This window comes from Squalius cephalus (assembly GCF_949319135.1).
Source record: "Squalius cephalus genome assembly, chromosome: 3".
Lineage (NCBI taxonomy): Eukaryota > Metazoa > Chordata > Actinopteri > Cypriniformes > Leuciscidae > Squalius > Squalius cephalus.
Genome location: NC_137124.1, coordinates 9,220,974 through 9,234,915, shown reverse-complemented (window position 1 = coordinate 9,234,915; position 13,942 = coordinate 9,220,974). Strand labels below are relative to the sequence as shown.

Genomic DNA, 13,942 nt, shown 5'->3' with positions numbered 1-13,942 from the left:
CACAAAAAAGATGCTGATTAAACTGGGTTGTCAAATACCAAATGATGTAGAACCAAAAGAGATAGAACAAGAGAGGCCGAGACAGAGAGAGAGAGATGAGCTGAGGCCATCATTTGTATTTGTCTCTGAGAAAAATAATATTAATAAAAGCTGAATATTGGTCACAGGCCCATGAAAGAGATGCAAAGCTACATATGCATTCGCCATTTGCAGTATTTATGCAACAGTCCGGACCATCACAGATGTCTCTTAGAGCACTACAAGGTTGATGGTCAAATAATAGCACCAACAACTATATATATATAGTATATATACTATATATATATAAAACCATTTGAAAGAATATTGCCAATAGATCTCTTTCTGGATGTGTCCTATAGAGTGGTCAGACTGAGGAGGACGTAACAGTTTGAGTAATGCTGATGAAAACACCACTGGGGAGAAGTTTCTGCAACCATTTTAAGCAAGCAAAGTTAAAAAAAAAATGCAAATAAGCAAAATGCTGTGGGAGTTTACAGCTCAGTGTCCTTCTTGGTGCTTTAAAATATGTCATGCATAGATCCCCCATAGCAATCCATGTAAATATATATTTATATCATTCTTTTATATATTTGTCTTTATATTTATACATACAAAAAATCTTCCTAAGAAACAACACGTTGCCAAATCAAATATGTGTGATACAATGACAGGGCAGAGCGAGAGAAAAAGAGAGTAGGTTGGCACTTGTTGTTTTTGCGTCTGTCAGACGCTGTGATTTTCTCTCATTCCCTGTGTCTCTTGTTACAAGGTATGATTTAATACTTGACACAAGACTGCAGGTAAACACAACATATCCAGCTTCTGTCTTATCGAATGCCCCTACGATTCATGTAAAACATAATCCGAGGACACAGATCACATTCGGACAGAGCGTTTCGCTGGTAATGGAATAACAAAGAAGGATGGTAAAAAGAAAAGGATGGATGAAATCTGCACTCTGCCAATTTAGTGGGAAAATGATTCATCATTTCCCCTCGTGACATCAGATCAGCTTAGTCAGTCATCGACGCCCCTCCTTTTTAAGGACATTGTGGAAAAACAAACAGCAAGTTGAATCGAGTACGAGGCCGATGGCTTGTCACGGCCGGCCGAATCTGTTGCTCACCGTAGAGTCTATAAACAGAGCTGCTCTAGTGTGTACAACTTCTACCAAACCGTTGATTTAGTCTATAAGAACGCCAACAGGATTCGCTGTCGCCGTTCTTGGCAGCGTTTCCGAGAGCATCTGAAGTTCAGGATCTTGAAAAGGGGGACAGAGAGAGAAAACTGGATACGAATGAGAGCTAGTCCTCTCGTTCGGTGGCGCTACTATACACGTGTGGTGGAGTGAGGGTGGGGTAAGGTGTTGTTGTGCCCGGTGGTTGTGGGGAAGGTGTTGAAGGCATGGAGCGGTTGCATGCCGGTGATGGTGCTAGGAATCATGGTGATAGTGTTAGGGGTCATGAGCGGGACATCGTCGGGCGCCCGCCTCAGCGCCAGCGTGTAGTCGGGAGGGCACGCGGGACGTAAAATATCATGCGGTCGCAATGGCTCCATGTCGTGGTGGGAGTCGTGCTCCGAGTGCTTCATTTGCAAGGACATGATCTCTTCCTCCTGGCTGTGTGCCAAGTCATTAGAGGGAACGCCTCGTTGCGGAGACAACCGGTGCCGTCGCATCTCGTGCCGTTTGTCACGTTTGTAGTAAAGCGCGGCGAAGGCGAGGATGTTGAGGAAGAGGAGCGACGCACCGACGGCGACCGTCACGCTCAGTTCTGTCGAGTAATCCCGGGTGTCGCTCGGGAAGGGAGGGAATCGAGGCGGCTCTGAACTATCGGCGTCCGGCTCTGAAGGGAAGGTTGGGATGGGATGGCGTGTTGTACGGGGTCCCGTACCCTTCCAGTGTGGGGTACGGGCGGTACCCGGAGGGAGTCGGGTTGTGGCGGTGCTGAAGACCTCCTCGTGAAGGTTGTGGAGGTGAGGAACCAGTTCCAGCCAGAAGGCAACCTTATTTGCTCGGTAGTTGTCCCGGATGCGAGGCTTCAGGCCAATGTGCAGATACTGCTTGTCTTTAGAGTTGAACTTGGTCCAGATCACTTCCTCAAAGCGGTTGGGCTTGGTGTGGATGAACTTGGTGTCCTGAGGAACAGGCAAGTTGGGATCCCTAGAGACAAGAGATATCTTTTGTCAAAAGGGTATTTTAATGTATTACACACCGAGGATGTGAGACATTCAGAGCCAAATTGTAAATGCTTTTGAAATTCTCAAAACGCTTTCAAATTGCAATTTTATAACTGGATAGATAATTGGAATTTGATTTAGGGCGATAAGCTGATAAACATCTATACGATCTGGTGCAATTCGCTTAAAAGTCTGCAGGTTCTGCTTGAATGAGTGGCACAGGTCTTTATGACAAAATGGCAAAATTAAGACAGCTAGAAACAAACAGACAGACAGACAGACAGACAGACAGACAGACAGACAGACACACACACACACACACACACACACACACAGACACACACAGACAGACAGATAGACAGACAAACACAGACAGACAGATAGATGGATAGACAGACAGACAGATGGATAGATGGACAGACAGACAGACAGACAGACAGATAGATGGATAGACAGACAGACAGATAGATGGATAGACAAACAGTCAGACAGACAGATGGATAGACAGACAGATAGACAGACAGATAGATAGATGGATAGACAGACAGATAGATGATAGACAGACAGATAGATGGATAGATAGATAGACAGACAGATAAGTGGATAGACAGACAGACAGTCAGACAGACAGACAGACAGACAGATAGATAGATGGATAGACAGACAGTCAGACAGACAGATGGATAGACAGACAGATAGACAGACAGATAGATAGATGGATAGACAGACAGATGGATAGACAGACAGACAGATAGATAGATAGATGGATAGACAGACAGATAGACAGATAGATGATAGACAGACAGATAGATGGATAGATAGACAGACAGACAGATAGATGGATAGAGAGACAGTCAGACAGACAGATAGATAGATGGATAGAAAGACAGATAGACAGACAGATGGATAGACAGACAGACAGACAGACAGACAGACAGACAGATGGATAGACAGACAGATAGACAGATAGATGATAGACAGACAGATAGATGGATAGATAGACAGACAGACAGATAGATGGATAGACAGACAGACAGTCAGACAGACAGATAGATGGATAGACAGACAGATAGACAGACAGACAGATGGATAGACAGACAGACAGACAGACAGATAGATAGATGGATAGACAGACAGACAGACAGATAGATGATAGACAGACAGATAGATGGATAGATAGATAGACAGACAGATAGATGGATAGACAGACAGACAGTCAGACAGACAGATAGATGGATAGACAGACAGACAGATAGATGGATAGACAGACAGTCAGACAGACAGATGGATAGACAGACAGATAGATAGATGGATAGACAGACAGATGGATAGATGGATAGACAGACAGACAGATAGATAGATGGATAGACAGACAGATAGACAGATAGATGATAGACAGACAGATAGATGGATAGATAGACAGACAGATAGATGGATAGACAGACAGATAGTCAGACAGACAGACAGACAGACAGACAGATAGATAGATAGATAGACAGATAGATAGATAGATGGATAGACAGACAGACAGACAGATAGATGATAGACAGACAGATAGATGGATAGATAGATAGACAGACAGATAGATGGATAGACAGACAGACAGACAGTCAGACAGACAGACAGACAGACAGACAGACAGATAGATAGATGGATAGACAGACAGACAGATAGATAGATGGATAGACAGACAAATGGATAGATGGATAGACAGACAGACAGATAGATAGATGGATAGACAGACAGATAGACAGATAGATGATAGACAGACAGATAGATGGATAGATAGATAGACAGACAGACAGACAGATAGATGGATAGAGAGACAGTCAGACAGACAGATAGATAGATAGATGGATAGACAGACAGATAGACAGACAGATGGATAGACAGACAGACAGATAGATGGATAGACAGACAGATAGACAGATAGATGATAGACAGACAGATAGATGGATAGATAGACAGACAGACAGACAAATAGATGGATAGACAGACAGACAGTCAGACAGACAGATAGATAGATAGATGGATAGACAGACAGATAGACAGACAGTTGGATAGACAGACAGACAGACAGATAGATAGATGGATAGAAAGACAGATAGACAGACAGATGGATAGACAGACAGACAGACAGATAGATAGATGGATAGACAGACAGATAGATGATAGACAGACAGATAGATGGATAGATAGATAGACAGACAGATAGATGGATAGACAGACAGACAGTCAGACAGACAGATAGATAGATAGATGGATAGACAGACAGTCAGACAGACAGATGGATAGACAGACAGATAGACAGACAGATAGATAGATGGATAGACAGACAGATGGATAGACAGACAGACAGATAGATAGATGGATAGACAGACAGATAGACAGATAGATGATAGACAGACAGATAGATGGATAGATAGACAGACAGACAGATAGATGGATAGACAGACAGACAGCCAGACAGACAGATAGATGGATAGACAGACAGATGGATAGACAGACAGACAGACAGACAGAATGATAGATGATAGACAGACAGATATACATATAGATGATAGACAGACAGATAGATGGATAGACAGACAGACAGTCAGACAGACAGACAGACAGATAGATAGATGGATAGACAGACAGACAGACAGATAGATGATAGACAGACAGATAGATGGATAGACAGACAGACAGTCAGACAGACAGACAGACAGATAGATAGATAGATGGATAGACAGACAGACAGGCAGACAGACAGACAGATATATAGATAGACGGACAGACAGACAGATAGATGATAGACAGACAGACAGATAGATGGATAGACAGACAGACAGTCAGACAGACAGACAGATAGATAGATGGATAGACAGACAGACAGACAGACAGATAGCTAGATAGACAGAAAGATGGACAGAAACACAGCCATACAGACAGATAGGCAGATAGAAACCCACCCGGTCTTGGCAAAGTTGGTCCAGTAGGTCATGACCACAGCACTAAGCATGACATCATTCTTGGAAAAGTTGCAAGGGAAGAGGTCAGTTGCTCCGATCATGGGCACGCCGAACACGTACGGTATCTCGTCTCCGTGAGCCGCGTCTGCCCACTCGGGTCGGGTCTCGGTCTGGCAGTGGTGGTAGAACGTGTAGAAGTACACGGGAGACTGATAGTCCGCGTGGAGTTTGGCAGTAGCGATGGCTGGCGCCACCCACTGGTGATCAGTGAATAATGCCAGGAGAGTCTTGCGCCGCATTTCTCCATTGTCTCGGTCCGCCCAGTCTGTGTACATGAACTTAATAGTCTCCCTCAGGATGTCTTTACCTACAAAAACACAGAGAGTAATTACAGTGAAGAAAAAGCAGACAAGAAAATACTGCCTGGGGGCAGACAGGAATAAAGTAGAATATAGGGAAACATGTCATGTCAATGAATGCATGTTATTTAAAATATATGTCACATCCAAAGGAACTTTAAATACCAGGCATAAAATCTTCCATTTGACACGCATGTCACATAAAATATGGTCATTGCTTGTCTTTTATCGCCCTCTGGTGGAACAAGTTAACAACAGCACCAAACCAAGAGGAAGCAGTTAACATAGTACAACAGTAGCAGAAATGTAATGTTATATTGCCCCTCATTATAGGCTTTAATTTCATGTTTTATATCAGAACATTCGTTTTTTCACAATTTAATATGAAGTCATATCTTGATATTACCTCAGAAAAGAGCCTACCTTTAGGGTATCCATAGAGGTTATCCACAAAGTTGGAGATTGTGTAGTCGAAGGCTGCAGCTGAGATCCCCTCTTCACTCTCAGTGCCTCCATCATCCACAAACTTCAGACCCTCGCCTTGATTTACACCAATCAGAAGGTCGTAGTTCAAGAACTCCCCCTAGTGGAGAAAGAATTTTACCTCCAGACTGATACCTGATTGTTTCACTATATTAGCGAGGACACTGAACAGACTTTCATTGATTTTATATCAGGATAATGATATTTACTATGGCCTAACCCAAGCCCTACCCCTAAACCCTCCCATCACAGAAACGTGCAAAACACCAGCTTTAAATAAAACATGATTTGGTGGATTTATAAGCCTTTTTTTTAACTAGTGAAGACCAGTACAATTTCCTCACTAATATCCAGTAATACTAACATTTAATATTCTATTCTATTCTATTCTATATATATATATATATATATATATATATATATAAACTGTTAGACTAAACCGGCAAGGGTCACAGCACTTACATATTGTCGTCCTATTGTTAGTTTAACTGCTTCTGTTCTCCTCATTTGTAAGTCGCTTTGGATAAAAGTGTTTTATATGTTTTATATATATATATATATGGATATATGGATAAAAAACTTTTATCCATATATTCACACTCAATTAAGAGGAACTTGTCTATCTCCTACAATGAAAAAAATCTTAGTTTTAAGGGTAGATTATAATAGCTTTAAATGTTTCATCATGTATCGTTAATTACTCACTCCTATTTTGAAATGTTACATTTGCCAGAATTTCAAATGCAAATTATGTGAGGCTTGTTGCCTAAATAGACTTTTTAAATTTCTCACTTTAAAACATTTATAAAAGGTGTTAACGTCAAAAAAAAAAAAAAAAAAAAAGTTTATTCCACACATTTTTATATGTGGATAACTAAATATAAAATGGCCTTTTTAAAATGTAATACATATTTTATATATATATATATATATATATATATATATATATATATATATATATATATATATATATATTACATTTGTAAAAAGGCCATTTTATATTTAGTTTTATGAATTCAAAGTTAATTGATCTGATAAGCTTGACATGTCTTTCTGCAAAAAGTAAAAAATGTCATTACCATCACATCATCACCTTTATACAAAATATCAAAATATCTACATCACTTTTTTTAAAGATTTTAATGGCCTTAATTGAATCACCTTTATATGTGACATCACTGTATAACCTAATTATGCATATCAAAAGCATATGATTTTGAGTTTAAAGCCTCACTTAGATCTGGTTTAAATAAAGGTAGTTTGGGTGGTTAACTGAACAACCTAATCCTTTTCTTGGAAAGTGGCGATTCACCATGGAAAATGTGTAATGATAAACTAAGCTGAATCCAAATGAATGCCACCACCAACACAAGTGAGAGTGATCTGAAAATCACCTGCTGCATCAGGATCTCGGGGTCGTCTGGCACAACGTCTCCGTCCATCACGGGTCCAAACGCAATATGGTAGCGGGCCGGCTGGATGTCTTGGTCCACCAACTCTCTGAAATTTTTCCTGCGGAGACAGTCCACCAGGTCTGCGGTCTCCCCATATGTGCATCCCACTTTCCGGGCCAGAATCTTGGTGTACTTCAGGGGCTGGTAGCTGATGGACCAGCTGGAGATCGCTGAACCACTCTGAGCAATGGCTCTCTGAAACAGGCCTGTGTGCGAGGAGCGATAGCAAGCTGTTAACTACATACAACAAAACCTGGATACACATTAAACCTGCTTTACATATTATGGAGGATAGTTGATGCATGTCCATTAACTTTTTAATTTTTTTAACGTAAAATGTTTTAACAAAATATGTGTACTGAAACTGGCGGTTCCGGTGTGTGAATTTTTAATAGTACAAATATCTCATGTAGTGGTCTCACAATTAATATAGGGTCATGAAACGGGAAGCTAACTAATTATAATTAGCAAAATGTAATTAAACACTTTCCCCGCCAGCGATAAAAAAAAAAAGAAGAAAAAAAACCTTGCCAGCCAGCGCCAGAATTTTTAAAAATCATTTTCACACAACTTTCTAGGCCCCCAGAATATTTAGTTGTCTGAATATCTGAACATTCAATTAAATAAAATTCACATTTATTTGTACAGTATAGCACTTTTCACAATACATATCATTTCAAAGCAGCTTTACAGAAAAGGCATGCTAAAAGGATGTCATATATCAAAAGAAAGAACAGAGCCTCTGCTTTTAAACAACAAACAAACAACAAAACCTGTTTTATTCTAGCTTGTATTCTCTTTTGATCAACACTTTAATGTGTGTAAGTTTCATAAATAAGCAACATTTTGAACAAAAAAGCTGAGAAAATTGCATTTTTGTCAAAGTCTCTGTCCTAATCGAATTGAGAACGATGATCAAAACACAGATGGAGTAGATCGAGTTCATCAACACCCCCAGTAACATTAGGCCGTTTTGATTTATATGCCATTTAATGTTGATGATTGCGTTATTTTACATGTGCATAAATCTATCGCTTATTCTTCGCCTGTGTTTTAATCCAGAGATTCAGTACTCTTTCAGAAGATGCGCAATAGCGCCCCCTACCGTATAACAGTAATAACATGGATTGCGGGGAATGCCAGGGAAAGAGTTAAATTAGTTTTAAAATGAGTTAATTTGTCACACTGAAGGACTTGTCAATTTTCCAGAAGTATTTCATGTCAACTCATTGAACAGAGATATGATGGTGTATGGTTATTTAAATGCTGTTGTGTTTTCAGTATCTCCAGCTTGTTAATGGGATGGAATTATTTTGATGTCAATTCCAATAGAGCTCAGCACAGTGTCAGCTGGAATTGCATCAAAGAAAATACACAGAGAGAAAAGAAAAAAAAAAAGGAATATGAAGACTTGGTTTGGCACAAACAACCTTTTTCTGTGATTATTGAGTAAACATTGTGCAAATTCCATCTTGCGTTAACAGTAAATCTATTATTTTCTTGTTGCCCTTTCTCTTACAAACACTTAACAAACAAAGCCTTTTTCTTTCTCTCAAGAGAAGAGTAGAAACATATTACCGAAGGGCTCTTCTTCTCCTTGTTCTGCCCTCCTTCCTCTCTTTCTGTCTTTTTAATTATTGAAGAGCATGTTACCTTTCCCAGGGAAATCAATACGGAGCTACTGTAGCTTTTTCTCTGCTAACACGCCTGTGCTTTCCTCTTTACCCAGCTCCTTCAAACAGGCACACTAACACATATTTACTTTACATATTTATATAAGTGGTGCTCAAAAAAGTTCATTTCTTTCTTTCTTTGCTCCACTTCAGTGAACTTTATCTGTTCTCTTAAAGGGAATCTTAACACTTACCCACAAAAGCTTGTCTTTATTTGTTTATCTCTTCCCTGTTTCTGTTGGCTTAAGATGGCATGACTGTTTTCTCCAGGGATAACAACTGTCATGACTTACCTGGTGTGACTGACAGATGAGGGCTGGAGGACTGATGTTAGGTGAGGATGACAGTGATGATGATGATGAAGATGGTGTGGGTGAAGGTGGGCTTTTTTGACGAGCATTGCAAAGAACAGAGTTGGACAGGGCGGTGAGACATTTTGTGAGGTAACAACACACACACACACACACACACACACACACACACACACACACACACACACACACACACACACACACACACACACACACACACACACACACACACACACACACACACACACACACACACACGTTTACTTAGCTATCTAACATGGGGACATTACATAGACGTAATGGTTTTTATACTGTACAAACTGTATATTCTGTCCTCTTACACTAACTGTACCCTAAACTTACCCATCACACACACACACACACACACACACACACACACACACACACACACACACACACACACACACACACACACACACACACACACACACACACAAATACTACCCCTACCTCTAAACCTACCCATTTGGTCCCCACAATGTAATATAAACAAGGGCACACACACACACACACACACACACACACACACACACACACACACACACACACACACACACACACACACACACACACACACACACACAGACAGACAGACTTACCCTACCCCTAAACCTGCCCATCACACACACACACTCACTCACAGACTTAACCTACCCATCACACACGCACACACACACACACACACACACACACACACACACACACACACACACACACACACACACACACACACACACACACACACACACACAGACTTACCCTACCTCTAAACCTACCCATCACACACACACACACTCACACAGACTTACCCTACCCCTAAACCAACCCATCACACACACACACTCACACAGACTTAACCTACCCATCACACACACACACACACACACACACACACACACACACACACACACACACACACACACACACACACACACACACACACACACACACACACACACACACACACACACACACACACACACACACACACACTCACACAGACTTACCCTACCTCTAAACCTACCCATCACACACACACACACACACACACACTCACACAGACTTACCCTACCCCTAAACCAACCCATCACACACACACACTCACACAGACTTAACCTACCCATCACACACACACACACACACACACACACACACACACACACACACACACACACACACACACACACACACACACACACAGTATTAGTCTGTTAAAACATTAACATGCATGCACACACATGCACACACACACACACACGTCTTTTCGTACCCTCGGAGTGGTGGGACAGGATGAGTAGGTTCACACACGACGCTCCGGCCCCAGAGCCAAAGATAGTGATGCGTTCGGGGTCGCCACCGAAGTGTCCGATATTCTCGTTCAGCCAACGCAACGCCTGGATCTGATCCAGAAGACCATAGTTCCCTTTGGCAGACTGATCTCCTGTGCTGAGAAAACCTGCAGTTCAGAGAAGAAGAGGAAAAATACACATCAGTGTTGTAACTGTTAACTAAAACTATTAAACTAAAATCGTTTTAAGTAATTAAAATACAGCTGATATAAAATAAAATATAATTATGGACCCTTTCACATTTCCAGGGTTCTTAGAAGTGTGCAAGTCGTCATAGTTGTTTAAACTCCTATAGTGGTAAACGGGAGGATGACAGCAAATATCATTTTTGTATTCCCATTTGCTCCAATAGCAAAAGAAGAAATACATGATAGCGTTTCCAAGACTTTCCAAAAGAGGGGGAAATATAGAGGGATTGATTGCGGCAGTCAGAAGAGAGAAAGATGTCACATTTGCCGTCACTCCCTCAGCCGTTGTATTAGAAACACCCTCACAGCAGCGTTCTTTCTTTTTTGTGTGGTAATTTACTGCCATGGTAATATAACACAAAGTATAGAATCATAAATATAATCTGAAAAACTTTACTAGATTTGCGATGTTGATACCTGTGGAAATGCATAATCACAGTCTGTGAAAAGAGTCCATTAGATGAGGAATTTAAAGTGCCCCTGATTATATGCTATTTTAAAGATCTCCTACCACAGGTTTACATGCATCCAAGGTCAGAAAACACTTAATATACACATAATATACACTGTACATCACCACATTTCTCAAAGATTCAGTCTCTCTCTTCTTCAGCTCTTGATGAACAGCGATACGAACAGTAACGATGGCGTCGGTTTTACCGTGTCGATTCCAGTGCGAGTCCTCGTTCTTCTGAAGTGCATCACAGTGGATTCTCAGCGCTGAAAACAGCGTCTTCTCGACATGAACAACATGAACCGAACTCTTCCAGTCTCAGCTACAACTACAGTGTTTGAGGGTCAAAGTAGACGTTGTTCACGGGCAGCCAATGAACACCATAGACTGGCATTATGCAAATGAGTTACATTGTCACGTAGTTGTATAACAGGAAGTGAGACTGGAATTACTGACGACTCGTTTCAGCAGTTCTGAATCAATTCTTTCATTTAGGAGACAATAACTTTATTTGTCACGTTGATCTTTAAAACTTTGCAGACCTCAAAACTAATAAAAATGACAATGAAATTACTAAAACTTAAACTGAAATTAAAATGAAAACTGGAAGTTTAAAATTAAAAGCTACCCCATACTATAATAGAATATAAATAATACTACAACCTGATTGAGAGTGTATATCTGCAATAATGCCATCATTCTGGCATTGTTTAGCAGTAAATCATCTATAAAACTGAAGTGAACTGCTGGATAGAAGCACAGTAAAGCAGAGAAGAAGAAAGCATGAATAATGCTGGACTAAAAAAAACCCCACAAAAACATGCGATTTGGCAATTAACGACTGATCTTATTTAGTCAGATGTCTGCAGCTTATAACAGCAGTGTAAGAATGAAGCCTAGAGTTTATGTGTGGCAGAATAAAATACAGAGAAGAAGAAGAAAGAGTGAGAGAATGAGTGGGTGCTCTAATTTGGAAAAACTGTTTCATCTGCCTCCAAGTCACCAGGAACTTTACTGATCAAAGTCTGACACGCACACACACACACACACGGAAGCATATGATAATATCTCCAGAGCGCATGTAAAAATATTCCACTGGAAATAAAATGGATTTGTCGAAAACCAAATGCATTGCTGCACTGATGCCGGCCGGGCTGTTTGGGGATGCAGTCGTGTAAGACAGTTCTGGGAGGGAATTATACCGAATCCTATATAACCAGTTATACCGAATCATAATTTTATGACAGACTTTGCTCAGGCATTTTAAAATGACCAAAACAGCATTTCAGATGCTGGTTAGTCCAGTTATGCCGTCCCATCACGCAAAGTCACGTCTTTTTTTGAAGCGCAAAAATTAATTTATTTGATAGATGTGTTTCCATCATAGTTTGTGTATGTTTTCTCGATAACAAAATGTACCCGCCTCAATTGAGCACATACGTTTTTTTAATGCGCATTTTCAGAATTTATTTGCATCTTGGTGTTTCCATCCAGCATTTTTTTATGCAATATCCCAAACTGTGCATTAAAAACAGATGGAAACACTAAAGAAGACAGTGCGCCTTCACACACACACACATGCTGCATAAAAACATTCATGTTTTTAAAAGAAGTCTCTCATGTTCACCAAGGCTGCATTTGTTATTAAAGATACAAACTGTAATATTGTTAAATACTATTAAAATAAGGGTTTCTATTTTAATATTTTAAAATATAATTTATTTCAGTGATCAAAACTGAATTTTCAGCATCTTCAGTGTCACATGATCCTTCAGAAATCATTCTAATATGATGATTTGCTGCTCAAGAAACATCTCTTATTATTATCAATGTTGTACAGTTGTGCTGCTGTGGAAACTGTGATGCATGTTCTTCTGGATTCTATAATGAACAGCTTTTATTTGAAACAGAATATTTTATAACAATTTAAATGTCTTTACTGTCACTTTTGATCCATTAAATATCCATAAATAAATAATTACATTCATTCTCACCCTAAATTTGGAACGGTAGAGTATAAACTAATTTACAGCTTTCAACCACTTTGTCAGAGATGATTATTATAGGCTAGAAAGAATGAGAAGTACTGAGCCGACGAAGGAGTCTCAGGAGTGAGGATGTTACGCAAACATTGAACTGCCTTCCTACATCCATATACCGCCTGTGAAAGTGCATCTTCCAGCTTTCAGAACGCTGTATTCTCACTTCTCAAAAGTACATGAGCACAGAACTCTTCTTACTCTTCTCACCTGCGACCTTTCTGCTGGATTTCTGTGAATATCATCAGACTTCCTGAATTTCTAAGTGATGTGTGACAGTCTGAGGTTGAGGAGATAAGAGAGGTTAGATTATGGTGAGGAAGGACAGTTAACAACGTAGATTTATCTATCACAGCGATCAGACACACACACACACACACACACACACACACACACACACACACACACACACACACACACACACACACACACACACACACACACACACACACACACAC

The 13,942-nt window shown here is 40.3% G+C and overlaps 1 protein-coding gene across 1 annotated transcript in view; it reads right to left on the bottom strand.

Moving 5' to 3' along the window:
- Window positions 1-626: 626 nt before the first annotated feature.
- The window catches only part of nlgn2a (neuroligin 2a), a 270,452-nt gene continuing 257,136 nt past the window's right edge, over window positions 627-13,942 (bottom strand). Inside the window, exons 7-11 of the mRNA XM_079867668.1 lie at window positions 10,725-10,910; window positions 7,390-7,655; window positions 5,936-6,095; window positions 5,154-5,520; window positions 627-2,182 (exon numbers count right to left, since the gene is read on the bottom strand). Of these exons, the coding sequence (XP_079723794.1) occupies window positions 1,351-2,182; window positions 5,154-5,520; window positions 5,936-6,095; window positions 7,390-7,655; window positions 10,725-10,910 (1,811 nt within the window). The 3' untranslated portion in view covers window positions 627-1,350. The remainder of the gene's footprint in view (window positions 2,183-5,153; window positions 5,521-5,935; window positions 6,096-7,389; window positions 7,656-10,724; window positions 10,911-13,942) is intronic.